Source organism: Mustela lutreola, chromosome 4, assembly GCF_030435805.1.
Source record: "Mustela lutreola isolate mMusLut2 chromosome 4, mMusLut2.pri, whole genome shotgun sequence".
Taxonomy (NCBI): Eukaryota; Metazoa; Chordata; class Mammalia; order Carnivora; family Mustelidae; genus Mustela; species Mustela lutreola.
The window spans coordinates 59354337-59382267 of record NC_081293.1 but is presented as its reverse complement, the minus strand read 5'-3'; the positions used below and the strand labels follow the sequence as shown (position 1 = coordinate 59382267).

General features: G+C 35.6%; 1 protein-coding gene across 2 annotated transcripts in view; it reads right to left on the bottom strand.

Moving 5' to 3' along the window:
* The window catches only part of CTNNA3 (catenin alpha 3), a 1866967-nt gene that overhangs the window by 564594 nt on the left and 1274442 nt on the right, over positions 1-27931 (bottom strand). For both annotated transcript variants that reach the window (XM_059170124.1, XM_059170125.1), the window contains exon 11: positions 5389-5545. In XM_059170124.1, the coding sequence (XP_059026107.1) occupies positions 5389-5545 (157 nt within the window). The remainder of the gene's footprint in view (positions 1-5388; positions 5546-27931) is intronic.

Here is a 27931-nt window from a genome sequence, read left to right as displayed (position 1 = left end):
TGTATCCAGCTAGGCTATCATTGAAAATAAAAGGAGAGATAAAAAGCTTCCAGGACAAACAAAAACTAAAATAATTTGTAAGCACCAAACCAGCTCTACAGGAAATATTGAAAGGGGTCCTCTAAGCAAAGAGAGAGCCTAAAAGTAGTAGACCAGAAAGGAACAGAGACAATATACAGTAACAGTCACCTTACAGGCAATACAATGGCCCTAAATTGATATCTCTCAATAGTTACCCTGAATGTAAATGGGCTAAACACCCCAATCAAAAGACACAGGGTATCAGAATGGATTAAAAAAAAAAATCAATATGCTGTCTATAAGAAACTCATTTTAGACCAAAAGATACCTCCAGATTTAAAAGTGAGTGGGTGGAAAACAATGTACCATGTTAATGCACATAAAAAGAAAGATGGGGTGGCAATCCTTATATCACATAAATTAGATTTTAAGCCAAGGACTATAATAAAAGATGAGGAAGGACACTATATTATACTCAAAGGGTTTGTCCAACAAGAAGGTCTAACATATTAAATATCTATTTCCCAACATGGGAGCAGCCAACTATATAAACCAATTAATAACAAAATCAAAGAAACACATAGATAATAATACAATAATAGTCAGGGACTTTAACATCCCCCTCACTGAAATGGAAAGATCATCCAAGCAAAAGATCAACAAGGAAATAAAGGCCTTAAATGACACCTTGGACCAGATGGACATCACAAATATATTCAGAACATTCCATCCCAAAGCAACAGAATACACATTTTTCTCTACCGCACATGGAACATTCTCTAGAATAGATCACATCCTGGGTCACAATTCAGGTCTCAACCAGTATCAGAAGATTGGGATCATTCCCTGCATATTTTCAGACAACAGTGGTCTGAAGCTAGAACTCAGTCACAAGAGGAAATTTGGAAAGAACCCAAATACATGGAGGCTAAAGAGCATCCTCCTAAAGAATGAATGGGTCAACCAGGAAATTAAAGAAGAATTGAAAAAAAATCATGGAAACAAATAAAAATAAAAACACAACTGTTCAAAATCTATGGGACAAAGCAAAGATAGTCCTGAGAGGAAAATATATAGCGATACAAGCCTTTCTCAAGAAACAAGAAAGGTCTCAAATACACAACCTAACCCTACACCTAAAGGATATGGAGAAAGAACAACAAACAAAGCCTAAACCCAGCAGGAGAAGAGAAATAATAAAGATCAGAACAGAAATCAATGAAATAGAAACCAAAACAACAGTAGAACAAATCAATGAAACTAGGAGCTTGTTCTTTGAAAAAACTGATAAGACTGATAAACCCCTGGCCAGACTTATCAAAAAAGAAAAGAGAAAGGACCCAAATAAATAAAATCATGAATGAAAGAGGAGAGATCCCAACCAACACCAAAGAAATACAAACAATTATAAGAACATATTATGAGCAATTATATGCCAGCAAATTTGACAGTCTGGAAGAAATGGATGCATTCCTAGTGACATATAAACTACCACAACTGAACCAGGAAGAAAGAGAAAACCTGAACAGACCTATAACCAGTAAGGAGATTGAAGCAATCACCAAAAATCTCCCAACAAACAAGAGCCCAGGGTCAAAACCTTTCCCAGGGGAATCCTACAAACATTTAAAGAAGAATTAATTCCTATTCTCCTGAAACTGTTCCAAAAAAACAGAAGTGGAAGGAAATCTTCCAAACTCATTTTATGAGGCCAGCATTACCTTGACCCAAAGACCAGAAATAGATCCCATCAAAAAAGAGAATCACAGACCAATATCCTTGAGGAACACAGATGTGAAAATTCTCACCAAAATAATATCCAATAGGATCTAACAGTACATTAAGAGGATTATTCACCATGACCAAGTGGGATTTATTCCAGGGCTGCAAGGTCGTTTCAAGATCCACAAATCAATCAATGTGATACAATGCATTAATAAAAGAAAGAACAAGAACCACATGATACTCTCAATCGATGCTGAAAAACATTTGACAAGTACAGCATTTTTTCTTGATAAAAACTCTTCAAAGTGGAGGCATAGAGCACACATACCTCAATATCATCAAAGCCATCTATGAAAAACCCACAGCGAATATCATTTTCAATGGAGAAAAACTGAGAGCTTTTCCACTTAGGTCAGGAACACGGCAGGGATATCCATTTCACCACTGCTATTCAACATAGTACTAGAAGTCCTAGCCTAAGCAATCAGACAACAAAAAGAATTAAAGGCATCCAAATTGGCAAAGAAGAAGTCCAACTGTCACTCTTTGCAAATGATATGATACTTTATGTGGCAAACCCAGAAGACTCCACTCCAAATCTGCTAGAACCTGTAGAGGAGTTCAGTAAAGTGTCAAATATAAAATCAATGCACAGAAGTCAGCTGTATTTCTAAACACCAACAACAAGAGAGAAGAAAGAGAAATTAAGGAGTCAACCCCATTTACAATTACACACAAAACCATAAGATACCTAGGAATAAACCTAACCAAGAGGTAAAAAATCTGTACTCAGAAAAACTATAAAGTACTCAGGAAAGAAATTGAGGAAGACACAAAGAAATGAAAAATGTTCCGTACTCCTGGATTGGAAGAACAAATATTGTGAAAATGTCTATGCTACCTAAAGCAATCTACATGTTTACTGCAATTCCTATCAAAATACCATCTTTTTTTTTTTTTCAAAGAAATGGAACAAATAATCCTAAAATTTATATGGAACCAGAAAAGACCTCAAATAGCCAGAGGAATATTGAAAAAGAAAGCCAAAGTTGGTGGCATCACAATTCCAGACTTCAAGCTCTATTACAATGCTGTCATCATCAAGAAAGTATGGTAATGGCACAAAAACAGACACATAGATCAATGGAACAGAATAGAAAGCCCAGAAATAGACCCTCAACATTATGGTCAACTAATCTTTGACAAAGCAGGAAAGAATGCCCAATGGAAAAAAGACAGTCTCTTCAACAAATGGTGTTGGGAAAACTGGACAGCCACATGCAAATAAAAGTAACTGGACCATTTCCTTACACCATACATGAAAACAGACTCAAAATGGATGAAGGACCTCAATGTGAGAAAGGAATTCATCAAAATTATTGAGGGGAACACAGGCAGCAATCTCTTCGACCTCAGCCACAGCAACTTCTTCCTAGGAACATTGCCAAAGGCAAGGGAAGCAAGGGCAAAAATGAACTATTGGGATTTCATCAAGATCAAAAGCTTTTGCACAGCAAAGGAAACAGTTAACAAAAACAAAAGACAACTGACAGAATGGGAGAAAATATTTGCAAATGACATATCAGATAAAGGGCTTGTATCCAAAATCTATAAAGAACTTACAAAACTCAACACCCAAAGAACAAATAATCAGGAAATGGGCAGAGGACATGAACAGACATTTCTGCAAAGAAGACATCCAGATGGCCAACAGACACATGAAAAGTGTGTTCAATATCATTCGACATCAGGAAATACAAATCAAAACCACAATGAGATACCACCTCATGACAGTCAGAATGACTTAAATTAACCAGTCAGGAAATGACAGATGTTGTAGAGGATGTGGAAAAAGGGGAACCCTCCTACATTGTTGGTGGAAATGCAAGCTGGTTCCACTCTAGAAAACAGCATGAAGGTTCCTCAAAAAGTTGAATATAGAGCTACCCTATGACCCAGCAATCACACTACTGGGTATTTATCCTAAAGATATAAAAGTAGTGATCTGAAAGGGCACATGCACCTGAATGTTTATAGCAGCAATGTCTGCAATAGCCGAACTATGGAAAGAACCTAGATGTGTGTGTGTGTGTGTGTGTGTGTGTGTGTGTGTGTATAGATATATAGATATAGATATAGATATAGGAATACTATGCAGCCATCCAAAGAAACAAAATCTTGTCATTTTCAAAGATGTGGTTTGAACTAGAGGGTATTATGCTGAGTGAAATAAATCAATCAGAGAAATATAATTATAATATGATCTCCCTGATATGAGGAATTGAGAGGCAGAGTGGGGAGTTGTGGGGTGAGGGAAGAAATAAATGAACAAGATGGGATTTGGAGAGAGAAAAACCACAAGACACTCTTAATTTCACAAAACAAACTGAGGGTTGCTGGGGAGAGAGGGGTATGGAGAAGATGGTTGAGTTATGGACATTGGGGAGGGTATGTGGTATGGTGAGTATTGTGAGTGTGTAAGCCTGATGATTAACAGACCTGTACCCCTGGGGCAAATAATACATTATATGTTAATAAAAATAATTTAAAAATATTTTGTTTTTGCAAAAGATAATAATAGATTAATTATAGGATGAGAAATAAAAATAACTAGTAAGCATGCAAAAAAATATTTTGTTTTAAATTTTGTTTATTTGAAAGAGATGGAGATAGAGAGAACATGAATGAGCAGGAGGAGGGGCAGAGACAAAGGGAGAAGCAGGCTCCCTTCTGAGCAGGGACCCCAATGAGGGACTCAATTGTAAGACCCTAGGATCATGACCTGAGGTGAAAGCAGGCATTTAACCATAGAGCTATCCAGGCACCCTAAAGTTTTTATTTAAATAATCTCTACACCCAGCATGGAACTCAAACTCAAAACCCTGAGATCAAGTTGCATGCTCCTACAACTGAGACAACCAGTTTCTCCCAAATGTAATTTATTATAATATGAAGCTTAATTTTTAAGAAAATAAAAAAAAGTATTTAGAAGTATTTAGTTCTTTGCTGTTATAACAATATAATCAAAACCAGAGTTATGCTTCTGAGAGTAATTTCATAATCCTATGGGATGCTCTTCTGTTCTGTGATGAAAGAATCATGTAGGTTTGACATGGAATTTCAAGCCCATCTGTAACTGATGTAGTCAGATGTTTAGATTTATTTGATTATTTAGATCACCAATATTCAAATACATATACTGGAAGCTGAAGTATATATTCTATCTCAAATAAATGAAGAGTTTTCCTGTTGTGTCTATCTATCTAAATTTTCTAGTGCAGAAAAATTCTGTTGGAAAAGAAGTACAGAGAAATCAAAAGATATAAATATAGTAAAGGGGAAATGATTATTTATTCAAAAAGCTAGAAAATGTCTAAGATTTCCAGCTACTATTTTCAATTATGCTTTGTCTACGAATAGGAGTTTCTTTTAGAGACACAATGTAAATTATTGAGTTGTAAGGACTGCAAGCTTGAGGCTCATTATCCTAGAGTAGATCACAAATAGCAATACTTTGCTTTTGAGAAAGATGATCATTTACAAGAGTCTCATTATACTGCATACAATTAATTATATTCATAATTATCCTCTTTCAGAAAATTGACAAGATTAAATATATAAATTAAAAGATCAAAAACATACCAGATACAGCAAGGAAGTCATCAATGCTTGTAATGTCATCTACAGCTTCGGTGAGGACATGGATATGATTCTCCCACGTGTGCTTATACATTTCCATGGTTTTTTTGACCACTTGACTTTTGGGTCTTGCCGCCAAAGCAAGTGCAGCATTAATGATCTGCAAAGATGTAGAATGTTCACATAGTGATTTCTTTGGAAATAGTTACAATTATGGAGATAACAGCTATTCTTTAAAATAGAAAATACATATATCTTTAACAACAGGGAAAATGGCAAAAATCCCCTTGTAACTCCCTCTTCACTTTTGGTAAAAATTTAATTTTATTTGTGGCAAAAAATTAATCATTTTTAGAGCTTTTTATTGAGTATCAATGCACTAAGAACTGCAAGAGCTACAAAGATATTTGGTCTCTGCCTGTAAGGAACTTCTTTATTACTCAATGGGAAAGGCAAAACATAACTCAGTTCAGTATGCAATAAATATCATAACCACAAATAACGGTCAATAGTTTTTAGACAGCAGAAGTTTTAAAGAAAGATTTCAAGGAAGAGTAACATGTTAACTAGTCATTTGAATTCACATTGCACAATGTGAATATATGCAAAGCACTGGAATAAGAGCTTTGGCTCCCCTGAGGTCTTATAGAATTTTGCGAGTGAATATTCATTATTAATTCACTAATTAATTAATTATTTCATTCATTTTTTCAGACTTCAAATATATTCTGATTTCTTTTCATGTATTAAGCATTGTTTTAGATTCTAAGGATCTAAACAAGACAGCAGCAAAAATCATTGCTTTCATGGAACCTTTATTACAGTTATAGCACAGAAGCAATTAACAAGTTAAATAAACAAAATATATGATCTGTTAGATAGTTTTAAGAACCAAGGAGAAAAAGATATAAGAAGGGGGATAAGGAATGAAATGGTGGTGAGGGTAGGAAGTTGGTGATTGCAGTAAGGCCTCCCACTAAATTGGCCATTTAGGTTAAATCACCATTGAAAAAGAATGATGGGACAGAGAAGAGGCAAAAATCAAAAGGAGAGTAAACAGAGGAAATACTGTGACAATGGCGAGCAGTCTTACCTAGAGACTGGGTGTCCGAAAGAAATCAACGGGAGTACTTGGTGGTCCTGCTCAGGACAGTGCCCTTATTTGGAAGGCACTGGGGAGTCATTATGACTTTCAAGCAATTTGCTCAGAACTAAATTTTGGAAGAATTCATCTAGCAATGGAGGCTACTTCAAGAGGTTCTGGGTGTTAGATAGAGCCTGGACATCAAGGGTGGAGGTAATGAAAAGGTTTTGATTGGAACTTCCAATGAATTAAGGAAGGATGAGGATAGTCAATTACTGCCAAAATATCATGCAGCCATTAAGAAATCTGTGGAAAATTACCTTCTAAGGACATGAAAATACATCCAACATAGTGAAGTAATAGTAGATTACAAAATATTATGTTCCACAGCAAACACTGAAATGCAAATATGCTAGGGATAAAAGTTAAATGAATACATGCGCCAATTAACATTGGTTCTCTCAGAGGGATGGAATTTCCAGTGCTTTTTATTTATTTGTGTGTGTAACTGAATTGTTCAGATTTTTTATGGTAAACCTTTTAGTTGTATACTCAGAATAAATGAAGCTATTCTTCAAGGGAAGATGATTACTAAGGTTTTTCCATCAGTAATGGGGAAAATGATCTTAGCATTGTTGGAAAAGGAGAGTTCAGAGAGTTAAAAAAAAGTCAGTCAGGATCAGAGAAACAAATATGTTCAATTGTTTGGGAGGACAGTGTTGATGAGGGGTATTAGATATCAACTTTCCTATTAGTTGGCTTTGAAGTGACTTGGCTCTCCCACAAGTTACAGTTACCTGAGATTTAGAATTGGACCTCATAAAAAAGTTGTCATTTATTTACCCATTTATTTGTCCATGCAGTGAAAGAAATTAGTTTTATGTAACAATAATGTAGCAGATTCTACACTAGCCACTGACATCACTATCAAAAAGATTCCACCATATTTGTTGTTGTTGCTGCTGCTGCTGCTTGCTGCTGCTGCTGCTGCTGCTGCTGCTTGCTGCTGCTGCTGCTGCTGCTGCTGCTGCTGCTGCTGCTTCAAGATATTATTTTTTTTAGATTTTTATTTATTTATTTATTTGACAGAGAGAAATCACAAGTAGGCAGAGAAGCAGGTAGAGGGTGAGGGGGAAGCAGGCCCTCTGCTGAGCGGAGAGCCCAATGTGGGGCTCAATCCCAGGACCCTAGGATCATGACCTGATCCAAAAGCAGCATCTTAACCCACTGAGCCACCCAGATGCCCCAAGATTTTATTTTTGTATTTGAAAGAGAGAGAGAGCGAGAGAGTTCACCAGCAGGAGCAGGGGGATGGGCAGAGGGTAGGAATCTCAAGCAGACTCCCTGCTGAGCATAGACTCCCATGTAGGGCTCCATCCCAAGATCCTGAGATCATGACCTGAACTGAAACCAAAAGTTGGCACTGAACCGACTGAACCACCCAGGGACCCTGAGAGACCATCATAGTTTCTAAAACAGCCCATAATCAAGTAGGGAACTCAGCCAAAAGCCAGGCAATTGTAATACTCCAGTGATTCTCAGAATTTAGCCTGTATCAGAATTATTTTGAGGGCTTGTTAAAACACAGATTCCTGAGCCACACCCTAGAGTTTCTAATTCAGCTGATGTTTTTGGGGACCTCATAATTGGCATTTCTAACAAGTTCGCTGGTAACAGTGAGGCTATTGGCCTGGCACTCTGATTCTAAGAACCAAGGCCATATATATATAAGAGCTTTAACACGGAGGCTATTGTAAAAGTATCATCAGATTCCCTGTAACACATGGGAAAGGTTTCCAAAGGCCTCAAATCTGAAAAATGAGTAGAAATTAGTATAAGGTGATATCCCTTTAGGAAGGGGCAATAACATGCACAATGGCTTAGAAGCAAGACAGCGCCTAACCTTACCTCCTAGGGAATGTTCAGCAGAGAGGAGACAGTAATAAGAGTTGGAAGAAAATCAGGGCAATGGTAAGAAGAAGAGAATATACCTTTGGGAAGTTCCAACATATAGGAGGAAAATACAAACTGCAAGTGATAAAGATGAGAAAAGGAATCATCAAGAAGGAAGCAGAAACCAAAGGTATTAAAGAGATGAGGAAGAACACCTTTTTCAAAGGATAAATGCTGTAGAAGAGTCAAGAATAATGAGGACTAAAACGGCTTTTGGATTTGGAAAACAGCTTTTGGATTTGGTGTAACAGAATATTGGATACAGGATTCAGATTTCACCAAAATATGATGGCAATAAGAATAAGAAAGAAACATTTTCTGCTCAGTAACCTAACGGCTGCACCTTACTTAAATGACTTTCAACGAATTTTTAGAAGTAGAGGAGGGGAGGAAATGGTTGCTTAAAAATATTATGTTGATATTCTCTCCTTTTATTTCTCTTTTTTATGAAAGAGGAACACATTAAATTAAGGAACACACTGCTTTTAGAAATAACCACTGTGCAATATTCTTTGACTTTAGTTTTAGAATTTTATTAACCTATTAACTTACAATGTACATTTGTGTAAACTGCAAAGACTCTGGTCTCTGGTGTTTCATTGTCCCTGCAATTGGTCAACTGTGTACACATGTGGTTGTGCTGAAGTTATGTCTTCACAGAGAGGCATACTGGTGTGGAACCCTCAGTGGAAATACGGAGTCATGAATATGAGACAGGCTATATATTCTAAGGACATTTTCAGTTCTACTTCTGATCCAATTTATCTGATTCAACAGTGCACACTATTAGCAAATTTTATCCTACTTGACTCTCCAGATATTTAGCTTAAATCTAAAAGCAGATAAAATTCTGAAGATGTGCTAACCCTATGTAAGGCAGAAGAAATCTTCATTTGAATGTCACACTCCGAGCATTTTAGCTGTATTTCTAGAGGGGGGTAAAAAGACAGTTTGTTTTTCTTTTTAAGATTTATTTATTTATTTATTTATTTATTTATTTGACAGAGTGCGCGCGCAAGAGAGAGAAATATCACAAGTAGGCAGAGAGGCAGGCAGAGATAGGGAGCAGCAGGCTCCCCACTGTGGGAGGAGCCCAATGTGGGGCTCAGTCCCAGGACCCCGAGATCATGACCTGAGCCAAAGGCAGAGGTTTAACCCACTGAGCTACCCAGGCACTGCAAAAAGACAGCTCTTAAATCCTCTTCATGCATAACTAAAAGTGAATTAAATACATTATGTTGCTTTCTGAAGCATTCTCCTTCAGATTATGGTTGAGATGTGTACCTGTCAGAACCACCCCTGACCTTGTGAATCCCCTAGTCTGCTCATGTCTGAGTCTCTTTAACTTCAGGAGCTTATTACATATTAATAGGACTATTTTAGTGACCTCCTAAAGAGTTAGGTAATTCCAAGCCATTCTCCCTGCTACAAGCACATTTCTTTCTCAAATGAGGAAGTGACCCTCTCTTGCTGATAACCTTTGGTAGAATCCTAAAAATAAAATCTAAAAATAAAATAAAAATAAAATCTGAATTCCATTTCATTCCAAATCATAGTCTAAAAACCTCCACAAGCAGGCTCTTACCTACAGTTCAATGTGTTGAAAAAATTACCCCCCAACCCCCATTTTAACCTATATTCCAGCCATACTGTCTTAAGCTCCATTTCCTGGTGATACTATGTATCTTTACACCACTATGGCTTTGCCTTTACAACTGAAACTTCCTTAACATTCTTGTTCCATTCATTTTTCTGCTCTGGTCCATCTGAGGAAATATTTCCTATCTCTAAAAACCTGCTGAAATGTTACTATGTACTGTGAAACCTGTCCTATTCCCTATAACAAGATAACTGAATTGTATTCTGTGTTTTAAAAGCTGTTTGTTCATATACTGAAATACTTATGGTATTGCATGAATGTTTCTACACATGTCTGCTTCATATGAGCCTCTTTCATAGGTAGGACCATGTTGTATTCATCTTTGCTTCTTGGTACACTAAGCATGTCAGTCATAGTTATTACTGTATGTATAAGCTGTCCCTAAAACACCCATCTACTTTCTCTTTTCTTCAAATTTGACTATTCTATTATTCTAGGTACCTCATTGAAATGGAATTATGATATTTGACCTCTTATGTCTAGCTTTTCCTCATATAATATCCTCAAGGTTCATCCATGTTGAGGAATGTGTCAAAACCTCATTTCTTTTTAAGGCTGGATAGTATTCCACCATATGTACATACCATATTTTGCTTATCCATTTTTCTATTTATGAAAATTGTTTTTTTTTCCACTTTTGGTTATTGTGAATAATGCTACTATGTACACTGATTCATAAATATGTGGTGAGAGTCCTGCCTTTCAAGTATTTTAAGTATATACCCAGCAATAAAGTTGTTGAATCACATGATAATTTTATATTCAATTTTTATGAGAAATACTATACTATTTTCCACAATGGCTGCAGGTTCTTACTTTCTCACAAAGCACAAAAGTTCCATTTTCTCATCATCTTTGCCAACACTTATTTTCTGTCTTTTTAAAAATATATATCTATCATAACGGGTACGAAGTGGTATCTCATTGTGGTTTTGATTTTATTTTCCCAATGATTAGAGATGTTAAGCATCTTTCCTTAGGCTTATTGGACATTCGTATATCTTCTTTGGAAAAGTATCTATTCAGAACATTTGCTCCTTTTTTTTTTTTTAAGATTTTACTTATTTTATTTGACAGAGAGAGAGATCACAAGTAGGCAGAGAGGCAGGCAGAGACAGAGGGGGAAGCAGGCTCCCCGCTGAGCAGAAAGCCCGATGCGGGGCTTGATCCCAGGACACTGAGATCACGACCTGAACCGAAGGCAGCGTCTTAATCCACTGAGCCACCCAGGTGCCCCAAACATTTGCTCCTTTTTAAATTGAATTCTTTTGTTGTTGTTGAGTTTTAGGGATTTTAAATTTTTTTTATATTAAACTCTTTTCAGATATATGATTTACAAATATTTTCTCCCATTCTATGGTTTGCCTCTTTGTTCCCTTAGTAGTATCCTCTGCTGCACAAACGTTTTTCATTTAACAAAGCTTAATTGATCTATTTTTTTCTTTATTTTCCTGTGTTCTTGGTCTGATATTCAAGAAATCATTACCAAACTTAATATCATGAAGTTTTTGTGCTATGTTTTCTTGAATTCTGCAGTTTCAGCTATTAAATTAAGGCCTTAGATCCATTTTTAATTCATTTTTGGACATGGTGCAAGATAAAGTCCAATTTCATTTTTTTAAGATTTTATTAATTTATGGTCAGAGAGAGAGAGAAATAGAGCATGCATGCACATAAACAGGCTCCCTGCAAGAAGCCCAGTGTGGGTCTCAATCCCAGGGTCCTGGGGTCATGACCTGAACTAAAGGCAGACACATAACCGAATGAGTCACCCAGGTATCGCCCAACTTCATTCTTTCACATGTGGATATTCAGTTTTCCCAGTACTATTTGTTCAAGACTGTTTTTTATCCATTGAAAGGTCTTAGCATCCTTGTCAAAACCATTTAACCATGTAAGCATACATTGGAGATATTACAGATTCTGTTCCAGAAAACCACAACAAAATAAGTATAATATTTTTTTTCCAGTGCAAAGAATAGAACTACTTATACTATAGTGTAAGTGTTCAGTAGCATTATCTCTAAAAAACAAAACAAAACCCATGTACATGCCTTAATTATAAAATATTGCTAAAGAGGTACCTGGGTGGCTCAGTCATTAAATGTTTGCCTTCAGCTCAGGTCATAATCCCAGGGTGCTGGGATCTAGTCCTGCATCAAGCTCCCTGCTCAATGGGGTCCCTGCATGAGTGCTCCCTGCTTCTCCCTCTGCCCTTTCCCCCATTCACGCTCTCTCTCTCTCTTTCAAAAAATAAGATAAAACAAAATATTGTTTAAAAACTCTCACCATTATCTGAGCTTTCAGTGAGTCATAATGTTTTTGTTGATAGAAGGTCTTGCTTGATGTTTTTGGCTGATGACAGATCAGGATGATAGGTGCTGAAGGTTGACGTAACTGTATCAATCTCTTAAAATAAGACAACAATGAAGTTTCCTCCATAAACGGACTCTTCCTTTCATGAAAAATTTATCTGTAGAATGTGATGTTGTTTGATAGACCTACCCACTGCAGGATATTTTTTTTTTTAAATTGGGGTCAATCCTCTCAAACCCTGTCACTGCTTTACCAACTAAATTTATGTAATATTCTAAGTCTTTTGTTTTCATTTCAACAATCTTCACAGAATCTTCACCAAGAGTAGACTCTATCTCAAGAAACCACTTTCTTTGGTCATCCATAAGAAGTAACTTATTTGAAAAAGGAACTCTTGTGCATAGTTGGTGGGTATGGGAACTGGTCCAACCTCTGTTGAAAACAGTATGGAGGTTCCACAAAAGATTAAAACAGGATTATCATATGACCTAGTAATTCCACTACTGAGCACTTACCCAAAGAATATGAAAACACAATTCGAAAAGATGTATGCCCCCGGCCATGTTTATTTTAGCATTACAATAGTTAAATTATGCAAACAACCCAAGTTTCTATCAAGAGATGTATGGATAAAGACGGTATAATATGTATATACACACACAATGGAGTATTAATGAGCCACAAAAAAGCCATAAAAAAGAATGAATGCTTGCCATTTGCAACAACATAGATGGATTTAGAGGGTATAATGCTAAGTGAAATAAGTTAGAGAAAAACAAATACCATATGATTTCACTCATATGTGGAATTTAAGAAATAAAACAAATGAACAAACAAAAGAGAGACAAACCAAAAAAGACTCCTAATTATAGAGAACAAACTGAGGATTACCAGAGGGGGGTGGGTAGAAGAATGGGTAAATAGGTAAAGAGGAATAAGAGTACACTTATCATGATGGGCACTGAGTAATGTATAGAATTGCTGAATCAATATACTTTATACCTCTAACTAATATAACTGTATATTAACTATACTAGAATTAATTTTTTTAAAGTTAACGAAAGAAAAAAATAAGCAACAAGTGTTATCTTCATGCTCCACTTCTAATTCTAGTTCTCTTGTTATTTCTATCACATCTGTAGTAACTGCCTTCTCTGAGGTCCTGAACCCCTAAAATTCATCCATGAGGGTGGAATCAACCAACTGCTTTCAAACTCTGTTAATGTTGATATTTGACCGTTTCCTGTGAATCACAAATATTCTTAATGGTATCTCAAATGGTAAATTCTTTTCAGAAGAATTTCAATTCATTTTGCCCAGATCCATCAGAGAAAGCATGTATTTATGGCAGCTAGAGCCTTATGAAACATATTTCTTAGTAAGACTTCAGTGTTAGATATTCCTTGATCCATGGGCTACTGAATGGTTGTGTTAGAAGAGAGGAAAACAATGTTAATATCACTGTATAACTTCACCACAGCTCTGCCTGACCAGGTGCTTTGCCAATGGGCAGTAATATTTTGAAAGGCATCTTTTGTCCTGAGTAGTTCTCAACAATGGGTTTTAAATATTCAGTAAGTCATGTTGTAAGCAGATATACTGTCATCCAGGCTTTGTTGCTCCATTTACAGAACATGTTAGCATAATTCTTAAGGGTCTGAGGATTTGGGGGATAGTAAATAAGCATGAGCTTCAACTTAGTCACCAGCTGCATTAGCCCCTAACAAGAGAGTCAGCCTCTTTGAAACTTTGAAGTCTGGCATTGACGTCTCCTCTCTAACTATGAAAGTCCTAGATGACATCTAGGACTAGGGTTGTTTTGTCTACATTGAAAATTTGTCATTGAGTATAGCTACCTTCATGAATTGTCTAAACTCAATCTTCACGATAATTTACTGCAGCTTCTACATTAGCATCTGCCGCTTCCCCTTGCACTTCTTTGGCATAGAGACAACTTCTTTCCTTAAGCCTCATGAACCTCCTCTGCTAGCTTCAAAACTTTTCCTGTAGCTTCCTCACTTCTTTCAGTCTTCATAAAATGGACAAGAGTTAGGGCCTTGCTCTGGATTAAGTTTTGGCTTAAGGAAATATTGTAATCATTTTGATCTATCCAGACTACTCAAACTTTCTCCTTACAAGCAATAAGGCTGTTTCACTTTCTGTCATTTATGTGTTCACCGGAATGGGACTTTTAATTTCCTTCAAGAACTTTTCCTTTGCATCCACAACTTGGCTAACTACTTGGCATAAGAGGTCAACTTTGGGCTTACCTTGACTTTTGACATGTCTTTCTCCATAAACTTAAACATTTTTTATATAAAGTGAAAAATGTGCAACTCTCCTTTTCACTTGAACTTAGTGGCCATGGTTTGGCTATCAATCAATTGGCCTAATTTAAATATTGTTGCATATCAGGAGATAGGAATGGCTGAGAAAAGGGAGAGAGTCAGAGGAAACGCCAGTCTGTGTAGCAATCAGAACAGACACATTTATCAATTAACTTTGTCATCTATATAAGATGACATATAGGGCATTGTGGTACCCCAAAACAGCTACAACTAGTAACGTCAAATATCCTTGATCACAGGTCACCATAACAAATATAATAATGATTAAAAAAAAGTTTGAGATATTGTGAGAATTACCAAAAGATGACACAGTCACCAAGTGAGCAAATGCCACTAGAAATATAGTGGCAATAGATTTGTTTGATTCAGCATTCTCCTAAACCCTCAATTTGTAAAAACAACAAATAAATAAATAAATAAATAAATAAATAAAAACATAAAAATAATAACACAATGTCTGTGAACTGCTATAAAGTGAAGCATAATAAAATAAGGTAAGCCTGATATGCACAGGTTTATGTCTGAGCCATCTAGTCTATTCCACTGGCCTATAATTCTGGAAGTCTGGTTTCATGCCAGTTCCATACTGATTTGATTACTCGAGTTTATAATTTTTGAAACTAGGAAATGTGAGTCCTCCCACTTTGTTCTTCTTTTTTAAGATTGTTTAAACTAGCTGAGGTAGCCTTGGATTCCATATGAATTTAAGATGTGTTTGTCCTATATCTGCAAAATCATTGTTGGGATTTTGAGAAGGATTGCATTGAATCTGCAAATTGCTTTAGGTAATAGCTTTATCTTACTGTTAGTTTAAGTCTTATAATCCATAAACAAAATTTTCTTCCATTTAGTAAAACCTTCTTTAATTTCTTCTAGCATTTTTTTTTATGGCTGTCAGTGTATAAATCACCCCTTTACTTGGTTAAAATTATTCCTAGGCATTTTATTTTTTGTGATGCAATTGCAAGTAGAACTGCTTTCTTAATTTCCATTCCAGATTATTTATTGTCAGTATATAGAAATGCACTGCTTTTGTGCATTTTGTCAGCTTTGTTCATTAGCTCCTAACAGTGTGTGTGTGTGTGTGTGTGTGTGTGTGTGTGTGTGTGTAAGAGAGAAACAGAGAGAGAGAGAGAGACCTTTAGGGTTTTCTAAATATAAAATTTTGTCATCTGTGAACAATGATAATTTTACTTCTTCCTTTCCAATTTGGGTACCTAGGGAAAAAGGGACTTTTTGAGTTGGGTTTTTTCAGGCAAGTAAAAAAAAAAAAAATTAGTTAAGTGAGCTACAGGATTAGAAAATGAACCCCACTCCCCGGACATGTTGAGAGTTCTCCTCAACCCTTTCCTCTGTATCTGGTATTTGGTATCCCAACTACATTCACTGCCCATGCTCACTGTTAAAGTATGTATTTGATGCTGATTCTCTTTTTTTTTTTAATATAATTTTTTATTTTTTATAAACATATATTTTTATCCCCAGGGGTACAGGTCTGTGAATCACCAGGTTTACACACTTCACAGCACTCACCAAAACACATACTTCTGAATGATCTTTATTTCTCCATCCTCATAGATGCCTGTTCAAACTGGCTTGCATTAGACTTTGTACATCAGATTATCTGGCACTTCTGTGAAAAACCAGTTTAGTTTCACAAGGTCCCATTCTACTTTCTTCAGGCTCCTCTACTTTCTAGTGGTATATGTGGCCAAGGCCTCAGCACAGCTTAGGCTAAGCCCCTGCCATTGTTAATATAAACTCAGAGTATTTTTATTACAACTTTCTCTCATTTGTATTGGGAAATTCTTATCCATCTAAACCAGATTCATAATATTTAGGATTTATAGGCTTTCTCAAGGTTCTTTAATCTTCCTTCAGTTCTCAGAAGCTTGTATTTCAAGGCCTCTCCCTTGTACATGCATATCTAAGACACTGGAGAGGCCCTAGACATGTGTTCACATGGTCTCTTGTTCTAGTAAAATTTGCCACAAGTATTTTGGGATCAGAGTCACCTCTTTATATGTCCTTTTCTATGTTCATACTTGTATTGACATCATATGATGACAGAACCTTTGTTTCCCCTAATTACATGCCCCTTTTTTCCTCTGCAAAAACAAAATTTAAATCACCTTCCTAGTTTCTCTGCAGAAAGTGACATTACAAAATTAATTGCTGTCATTTAAGAGGTGATGAATGGGGTATAGCAGAAAGAAAAAAGAAAGGAACGTAGGAGAGAGAGGGAAAGGGAGGGAAGAAAAGAAAGTAAAGTTTCATAGATGTGGGTCTGTTGTATAATGATACAAATGTTGGGCCACCTGGGTGGCTCAGTTGGCTAAGTGTCTGCCTTCCATTCAGGTCATGATTCCAGGGTCCTGGGATTGAGCCCCACATTGGGCTCTCTGTTCAGTATGGACCCTGCTTCTCCCTCTCCCTTTGCTTGCCACTCTGACTACTTGTGTTCTCTCTTTCTCTCAAAAAAATAAAATAGTTTAAAAAAATATAGTCTAAATAGTATATCACTTTTTTGGATTTTGGGCTATTTTTATATTTATCAGCATTTTTTTATCAGCATTTTAAAATTAATAACTAGTTGTCATTTATCTTTGCATTCTAAAAATACATTTTTCTTAAGGAAGGCCCTCAAAATTATGAGTTTCAGTCCCCCACAGCCTGGTCATATAGCCAAACTGTGCATTTTTCATGAAGAGCTACCTGTAGTCTGAAATGATAAAACTAACACAGATTCCACTGCAATATTTCATCTGAAATCTGTCTTGATAACAAAGCATCGGCTTTGCTTCCTTAGGGAAAACTGCAGTACCAGATAAAGAAGCTTTTTAAAAATTTTTACATTTAATCCTTGTACAGGCAAGTGACTCCTTTCCCTCCCTTCCCTTTACATGTGACAATTTTTTTGAAAGAATTTCTATTTTATTTCTAAAATTTGGTTGCAAATAGCAAAATAATGTGCTGACCATAGGATTAATATTGACAGCCTGAAATGTTCCAGGCAGAAATCTAACTACTCAATTTGCATTAACATCTTTAATCCCAGTGAGGAAGGTCCTACCAGTATTCCCTTTCTTACTGGCAAGACAAGAGGCACAAAGAGATGGAATAATTTATGCAAAGTTATAGAAGGAAGTCTAGATTGGAAGCCAAGAGTCTTAAGTTAGAGTTTTGCTTTGGCTGCAAACTGATTTTTTGTCCACAGAAGTCTTACTAACTCTCCTAGGACTCATTTTCCCAGAAGTTATTGGTATGTGTGCACTAGGGTAAGTGTGGGGGACAGCACTGTGCACAGGAATTTCTCTAAGATTCCATCAGATTTGAACATACAGGTTTTTTTTTTTTTTTAAAGATTTTATTTATTTATTTATTTGGCAGAGAGAGATCACAAGTAGACAGGCAGAGAGAGAGAGAGAGGGAAGCAGGCTCCCCGCTGAGCAGAGAGCCCGATGCGGGCCTCTATCCCAGGACCCTGAGATCATGACCCGAGCCGAAGGCAGTGTCTTAACCCATTGAGCCACCCAGGCGCCCTGAACATACAGGTTTAATGCTATCATTTGATGCATATACTTCTTCTCTTGAAAGATTTTTGAAAAAAATTACTTAAAAAGTAAAAATAAGTCTAAGTAATTTAGATTATTAGAAATAATAATCCTTAGAAATATTTCCTTAGAAATATTTCATCATTGACCTTGATACAAATAATCTCAAAAATCTTAGTTAATATAAGCAAAAGCACTTTGTGGATTAAAAAGATGAGTTATGTGTAAAAACCTATAGGTCTGATTACCTCAGTGTCATGGCATGCAGAGAAAATTAAAATAACTAGATATATGATACCTCAAATACATCTACACTAGTATGTGAGGAGAATTTATATGACATTCACTTAAATTGGTAAGATCATAATAATTTTAGAGTTGTAACAATCACGGTAATGACATCAAATTCAATGCCCAATTCTGTGCAACCTTTTCTCAGTTGCTTACATGGTGTTCTGCTACCATTTGTTTCCCACTTTCTGTGCTGGTTTCCCCCTATTTCCTTAGTTTTGATAACTTTTTTTTCATTTCTATCTTCATTTAATTTATTTCATTTATTATATTTCATTATGTTTCATTTATGAGAAATTCCCCTTGCATTTTAAGTAAGCCATGCAATATTTGTCATCGTGAATCTCCATAATCACATCTTTATGTTGAATGCAAATGGCATTTTAGGGCTGGGGAAGGGGTGTGGTGAGGATACATTACTTGTCCTGGACTCCTATAGGTTTGTGGACAATTTATTAGACTGCCCTCAACTTTGGTGTCACAAGTGTTGTAATCTCCTTATTCCATGAAAGGATGATCCGGGTATGACAGGATTATTCGCATTAAAGCTTCTCAAGAGGCCTCAGCTCACCTTTGGATACACATGTAAAAAACTCAGTTAAGTTTGTAGTTGTTGTTGTTTTTAGTATATACTAAAGACTAAGCATGTATTCATTAAAGCATACAGGAAATTAACCTAATTTAAATAATGCTGTAAGTACTAGTCTCAGAGTCCTGAATCTAAGTAGGCTTGTTGCAGTTTGTCCATCTCTTTTTGGTTTTCTATATATATCTAAGGGTGGTGCTAACTATTCAGGGAGGCTAGTGTTAGAGTTTTCTATCCATTTAGACAAGGCAGCAGAAACATTCTCATCACCCACCCACCCGTGACCTTTGGATTTCTTGTGTCTATCCTCTCAACTCTTCATCCTTTAGTTTTTTAAATCATGATTATCTTTTCATTTTTCATTTTGTACTGGTAAAGTTTCTTCTTTTCTAATAGTTCTAATTCCAAAGAAATGGCTTTTGCTTTCTTTATTTGTGCTTAGATTCAGGTTGAATCATCTCCCTAAGTAATTTTTATAAAGGGAGGGGGGCAAGCTGATTTCTGGGGCATATGGCTTTTTTTGAAAAAAAGATACATATTTCCATTATGTATTATAGTATGAGCTTTCCTAAATCTTAATTCATACTGCTAGAGAAAAAGGAGAAAAATGCAATTTAGTACTATCTAGGTCATAGAAAATATAATAAACAAGAAAAATAATACTTTCCAGAAGATCTATAAAAGGCAATTATTTCCACATGAAAATCCAACAATTTATTTCCCTTTCCTCTATACTAATTATTAAGGTAGGATAACCTATCAAATCAAATAAGTAAATGAGCAAGTAAAAGAATGTCAACTGACTTTTTTAGTATACTATAACAAAATCACCAATAAGTAGGTTTTGTTAGACAAAGGAAAATGGTATTTAAGATTAGATCTCATCATTTAAACCAGCTCTATTACTTATTAGTTTTATGTGATTTTAGACAAACTGTTAACTCTCTGAGCCTCAATTTCCTTATCTGTAATGGTGATAAAATGCTTATTACAAAGGTCACTAGCAGAATTTAATTAGCTAAATAAAACAACTAATACTTACCTAGTACCAAGTTAGACATCTTATGAATATTTGTTTCCATACAGATAGTTTGGGAAAAAAATACAGAGTACTTGGGAACTTAAACACTGAATACACAAACACACATATACACAGAACTTGTGATTTTGATAGACTCAACAATCACTTGATATTCTAATTATAAAAATGTTCCTTGGTTAAATAAATATGAATTTAAGGTAAACCGAATCTACAGAAACACTATACTTTCGTAACACAAAACTGAAATAAGAGTAAATTTGCCTTAAAAAAAAATCTGAAACCAGTAATGTATATTACAACTTTAGGTAATGGAAACTGCCTTAATTTCCAATGATGAAAAAGCAGAGGCAACAGAGATTTTTGGATCCTTATAATCTGCTACTCGGGGATTTAATAGTTTAAAATTTGGAGTAGAAGAAATATTTACCTTCCAAATCATTTGGTCAAAGTGGAGAAATTAAAAAAGAATTTGATAACTTTGCCAAATTAATAATCCCCCTTTCTGAAATGAATTTTATAAAAGAATAATATAACATTACACAGTTTCTTCTAATTCAACATCCAAGTCCATATAAACATAATGGCAAAATGCAAGTTAGTGATTAATCACCAAAATATATTTTATAATAAAAGGTTGGCTATAATAAGGGGTTGGCTAAAAAAAAAATATATTGGCAATTTTGAATGCTTGGAATTAGATATTTCCTCCATACATTTAAAATTTCTCAAGATTCAACTTGTTTTTATCCAAAATCCTTAACTAAAGTTCTTGTAGCATTAGGAGATTACCTTTTTTAATTGTCAAAAATATTTGCTGTGTGGTTTTTATTTTATTTATCTAAGGTAGAAAACATTAGACAGGACAAATGCAAAATATTTTGTTTTAATGGTTTTAAGGGAGAAAATCCATGCAAAAATATTTAATAATATATAAAATATATAAAATAAAATATAAAATATATAAATATATAAAATATTTAATGAATATATAAAATCCAGATCACAAAAGCAATATTTTCCCTAAGCTTCCAAAATGTGTAAAGACCATACGTATACAGGGTATAGGATTAAATTATAATTGAAATAGTCAATGATAACTTGCTCTGTCTCCCTTTCTTATTGTTTTGTTCTCATTTTTTCTCTCTCCCTCTGGGAGATCCCTGGAAAAGAAATTTCCTTAATATTCTTTACTTAGTACTTTTTTGGGATACTGTGTCCACTGCCACAACCCTACTCCATGTTACCATTATCTCCCAATGGGCATTTGAAGTAGCTTTAACCCTACTCCTAGCTGCTCTCTGCAAACTGATATTTCCAAGTCACAAATCTTTCCTTGAAATATCTGACACTTGTTTATCTCTCTAGCATCAGTAACGTTAGTCCCCTAACTTTCTACTCTTCTTCCTTGCTTACATTTTTCTAGGTAACTCTAATTCATCTAATAGAGCTCATATCAAACATCACTTCCTCAGAGAAGCTTTACCAAATCTAGGTCAGTTTCCTTGATGATATACTCTCATAAAATAATGTCCCTTTTCTTTGAGTACTTATCTCACTATGTAATGGGACATTCATTAGAGTCAACACTGAGTTAATTTGATAAATTTTTGATCCACATTTCTCATATTACCACAAAGCAGGAGTTTTAATGTTATTTCTCCAGCGTGTGTGAAGAGTGTTAAGTAGAATCCCCTTTCCATTTAACTAGGGTTTCAGTGTAAAATTCCTTCTACCCGGCAGGTCTACACACTCATTAAAGTTTCTCCTAAGTGAACAAGTCCATCCCTACAAGGAGCTCTTATATCAGTACCTAGGAAGATGAAAATATGTTCATTCTGTTTTATTTATAACTAAACAATGGAATCACAGGGTGAAAAAAAAAAAAAAAAGCAAGCAAGTGAGAGGCACTGATAAGGTTTTCATTCCACAGAAAAGTATTGGCTAAATCTTCATATTAAGAACTTTCAAGGGCTATTCCAAGCTGAGGATCATCTGTCAATGGACTGGACCACAAAGTTTTCCCTATTTTATATATCCAGCACTCAATTTTAGGGGGACCAGATTAGAAAAGGTAAATATAAACATAGCAGTCTCTCCACTGAATTACCATCCTCTATGATTTGCTATTTTGCTACTTCTTCAGATTTAATTATGTGACTTTTTCAACTATAAGTCAGAATGGGAAATAAGAACAAATCCAAGCTGAAGAGCCTATTATGAAACACTGTAGCAATTAAACCACACATTTAGGCTAAGTAAGAGAGAGCTTTATAATCTATTCAATTACCAATATATAGATGAAAAAGTAAAAAATACTATTATTTTTTAACTAGTATTATATTTTATGTGTGTGTGTGTGTGTGTATGAAGAGAGAGAGAGAAAAAAAAATCTGCTGAGAATGAAATTGTGTTGTCTTTCTCAAATTAGAAGCTTTGCCTATAGTTTGGGCAATTAAATCTTTGTATCTTTTTCTTAATCTGTCAAATTTTGGATATAACATCCAGCCTATACAATTACTTAGTACTGAACAGTCAAGTATATTGGAGATAATTTGAACCATACTAACTTAAGGTATTAGTTTACCAAAAGCATTTTCTTGATTTTTTAAGTTATTAAGAATCAGCATTTGAATTTACAATTGCAACCAAAACCATAAGATATTTAGGAATAAACCTAACCAAAATGGCAAAGAATCTGTACTCAGAAAACTATAGAGTATATGAAAGAAATTGAAGAAGACACAAAGAAATGGACAAATGTTCCATGCTCATGGATTAGAACAAATATTGTGAAAATGTCTATGCTACCTAAAGCAATCTACACATTTAATGCAATCCCTATCAAAATCCCATCAATTTTTTTCAAAGAAATGGAACAAAAATCCTAAAATTTGTATGGAACCAGAAAAGACCTCAAATAGCCAGAGGAATATTGAAAAAGAAAGCCAAAGTTGGTGGCATCACAATTCCAGACTTCAAGCTCTATTACAAAGCTGTCATCATTAAGACAGCATGGTACTATAAAAAGTGACACATGGATCAATGGAAGAGAAGAGAGAGCCCAGAAATGGACCCTCAACTCTATGGCCAACTAATCTTTGACAAAGCAGGAAAGAAAGTCGAAAGACAGTTTCTTCAATGAATGGTGTTGGGAAATTTGGACAGCCACATACAGAAGAATGAAACTGGACCATTTCCTTACACCACATACAAAAAAATAGACTAAAAGTGGATGAAAGACCTCAATGTGAGATAGGAGTCCATGAAAATCCTTTAGGAGAACACAGGCAGCAAACTCTTTGACTTCAGTCACAGCAACTTCTTCCTAGAAACATCACCAAAGACAAGGAAAGCAAGAGCAAAAATGAACTATTGGGATTTCATCAAGATCAAAAGCTTTTGCACAGCAAAGGAAACAGTTAACAAAACCAAAAGACAACTGACAGAATGAGAGAAAATATTCACAAATGACATAGCAGATAAAGAGCTAGTATCCAAAACCTATAAACAACTTATCAAACTCAACACCCAAAGAACAAATAGTCTAATCAAGAAATGAGCAGAGGATATGAACAGACATTTCTGCAAAGAAAACATCCAGATGGCCAACAGACACATGAAAAGTGCTCAACATCACGGAAATACAAATCAAAACCACAATGAGATACCACCTCACACCAGTCAGAATGGCTAAAATTATCCAGTCAGGAAACAACAGATGTTGGAGAGGATGCGGAGAAAGGGGAACCCTCCTACACTTGTTAGTGGGAATGCAAACTGGCACAGCCATTCTGGAACACAGCATGGAGGTTCCCTATGAAAATAGTTGAAAATAGAGCTACCCTATGACCCAGCAATCGCACTACTGGGTATTTACCTTAAAGATACAAATGTAGTGATCCAAAGGGGCATATGCACCCGAATGTTTATAGCAGCAATGCCCACAATAGCCAAACTATGGAAAGAACCTAGATGTCCATCAATAGATGAATGGTTAAAGAAGATGTTGTATATATACACAATGGAATACTATTTCAAGATTTGAAGAATCCATTTCAAGAAATGAAATCTTGCCACTTGCAATGATGTGGATGAAATTAGAGGGTATTATGCTGAGCAAAATAAGTCAATCGGAGAAAGACAACTATCATATGATCTCTCTGATATGAGGAATTTGAGAGACAGGGCAGGGGGTTGTGAAGAGTGGGGAAAGAAAAAATGAAATAAGATGGGATTGGGAGAGAGACAATCCATAAGAGACTCTTAATCTCATGAAACAAACTGAGGGTTGCTGGAAGGAAGGGAGTGTGGAGAGGGTGGTTGGGTTATGGACATTGGGGAGGGTATGTACTATGGTGAATGCTATGAAATGTGTTAGCCTGATGATTCACAGACCTTTACCCCTGGGGAAAATAATACATTATATAAGTAAATTAATAAAAGTAATTACATTTTTAAAAAGTCAGCATTTAAAGAGAATGTCATTTTCAGTCTGGAAATGGAAAGGAAAAATAACCATGTTTCCCCATCAAATAATTATAAACAGAACTATTTAAAATTTTCTACTACATTGGAGATGACTACTTCTTGGTCACAATAAATCATAAAAGTTCTGGATGTTTATTTCACTCTCCAGGACCTAGAGTCCTTAATTGCTGAAGCATATTCACTGATGCATGCAAAGTACTACAGTGATCTACTACTTATTATAATAATTAGATACTGAAGAAGCGATGGCCTACATTCAGGAGAACTCTCTTTGTGAGTATGTTTCTTAAAAAAAAAAAATAGTCAAACAATCTGGACTCTCAGTTACAAATAAATTAGTTGATAGATATTACTCTAGGAAGATATAATGATACTATATACTGGAAAATACCACCTTTGTTGAATGTAGACCTAAGAATTCTTAATTCTAAAGTGTTACTTATTTTGTGCTCAGCAGGTTTGAGCCATAACATGCATAGTAAAAAATAAATAAGGCTATGGTTTTTAATTACAGATTTGAATACACTGGGCTATGTATAGAACCCAGGAATAAAGTACTATTGCTTCCTGGGAGTTGGACTATGTAAATTAGATTGAGTAGTAGGACACAAAGTTATGAACAGGAGGAAATTTGCTCTGGGGAAATATAGGTGACAAACCTACAATGGCTTTTAGCAGCTGGCACGGTCTGTTTGAAGAGCTAATGTCATTTTATGTAATGAATTGGGAAGAACTGGATGCTCTCCATCATGCAGGCCAAGCATAATTTCCAGAATGACTGAGTTTTCTGACATAAAAGACACTATGCTCCCTTAGATTTTCTAACCTCATTTACAGCCCTCGTGCTGAGCAATATGAGGAAGTGGTCTATGTTTCTTCATAGCCAGCTGAGGCTATAGCTGCAGTGAAAGCAAGATTCAAGGGATCATTAACAAGCAGAATTCACAGAACCATGACCAGTTGAATGTGAGGGATGAGAATTAAGGTCTCAAGGGTAGTTCCTAAGTCTCCAGCTTGAGTTAATTAGTGGTGGTTCCTTTAATTTCCATCATGGAATAAAGGGTACAGATTATGGTTTGGGGGAGCAAAATTGTAAGTTGCAAAAATTCAAGATTAAATTAAAAGCAAATAATTTTTACACCTCCCCTAAAAAAGACTTACTTGAAATTTAGAGTTATGGGTGACTTATTTACTCATATGCAGCAGATTTCTTCTTTTAGAGACATTGTTTTCACTTCCCAAGTAACGTGAGTAGTTTCTTCAGTTTGACAAATGGTTATAAAAACAAATGTCTAATATATAAGAAAATGTAGCAATCAGTTCCTGTATAAAACCTGACCATTGACTTAAATCATAGAAACCAATGATCAAGAATAGTAAGAAAGAAGAGGGTTGGGGCCATAGTCACAAAGACCAGACCACATCTTTGTGTCAGGGGGCACAGAGTTCACCTATATTCAAGGTTTAATATCCTAGAATGCAAAGACAAGACAGGCCAGACTATGGAAAGAGCCCAAATGTCCATCAACTGATGAATGGATAAAGAAGATGTGATATCTACGTATCTATCTATCTATCTATCTATCATCTTTCTATCGTCTGCCAATATTTATTAAATGTCTATGATGTGCCAGCCAGTGCCCTGCTCATGGCCAGATGTCCCAAGCTGAGACTGAGGACATGCCAGGTGTCATTGGGATGCAGTGAAACTGGGCATAACAACTGTCCCCCAGTGCACCAGAACCCACCTGTCATCTGTATATATTACTCAGCCATCAAAAAGAATTGACTCTTTCTATTTGCAAATAATTGTAAAGTAATTGACTTGATTGCATTTAGCATAATAATTATCAAAGATCAAAGATCTCATGGATCTAGAGAGTATATGTTAAGTGAAATAAATCAGGGAGAGACAAATATGATTTCACTTATATGTGGAATTTAATAAACAAAACAGATGAATATATAAAAAAGGAGGGGATAAAAAAGACAGAAGGAAGCAAACCATAAGAGAGAATAAACTAAGGGTTGCTGGAGGGAAGGTGGATGGGGGATGGGCTAGATGGATGATGGATATTAAAGAGGGCACTTGTTATCATGAGCACCAGGTGTTACATGTAAGTGGGGAATCACTCAATTCTACTCCTTAAATCAATATTATACTATATATTAACTGACTAGAATGCAAATAGAGATTTAAAACAGATGAACACAAAAAGACAAGATAGGTGATGATGTAGAACCCAGTCAACAGTTTTACCGTTAACTTTGGAAAATCCTTCATTAATGTACAGACTTTGTAGTTTATCTATGTTTATGTGAGATAAACTCAAAGCAAACATCTGTGGCCCCATTTGTTTCACTTTTCACAGTGCTTTAAGAATGAGGTTATTAAAATTAGCAAGAGGGATCAATGTTCTCAAAGCAGAAGAAAACTGAACACCATGTTCTCAGGCCTTTCTCTAAGAGCCTTTTACTGTACTGAGAGGCCAAAAGATGTAAGTCACTTCTCAGGACATATCACAAAGTAACACTTCCCAAACCCCATTAAGTAATAACCACTCCTTCAGGAAGTCAATCTTGTCTTAACATTAGGGAACACACTCTTTCTTACAGACTATCCCCTAAGAGTAGGAACACACCCATGGTTCCATTGCCTCAAGATAATCAATTCCTCACTGACTACCCTTTAATGACAGTATTTTTATTTTTTTCCCACCCTCTTTGCTTACTTTATCTGTATAAAAAAAATCAGACAAGCACACTCTTTAGCTCAGTGGCCAATTGAAATATCTTTGCATAAAAGTTAGCAGGGTCCCCCAGACTGACACTTTCAGGGCAGTGGCCTCAGAAATGGTAAAGTAATTGACTTGATTGCATTTAGCATAGGTAGACTTGCTATTTCCTGGAAAGATAGGTTCCAGAGCTTAGTGCATATAAATCTGCTGTGTTTGGAGTATTGTGACCTTAGGCCTATTGACTTTGAGCTTAAGCAGCCATTCCTATGGCAAACTTTTAGAATGGAGCAGTGTGGCAACTAATATAACTGTTCTTCTGGCAGTTCAGCCTGCATGCTTTTAGAGCATACACATGATCATTGAATCAGGCAATTGAGACTTAACTGATGAACCTGTCAAATAATTATCAAATATCACTTGCATACACTGCATCTCTGTATAGACTAACCACTGAAAGCATGAAGAGAACTGCTGATTTGAAGCATC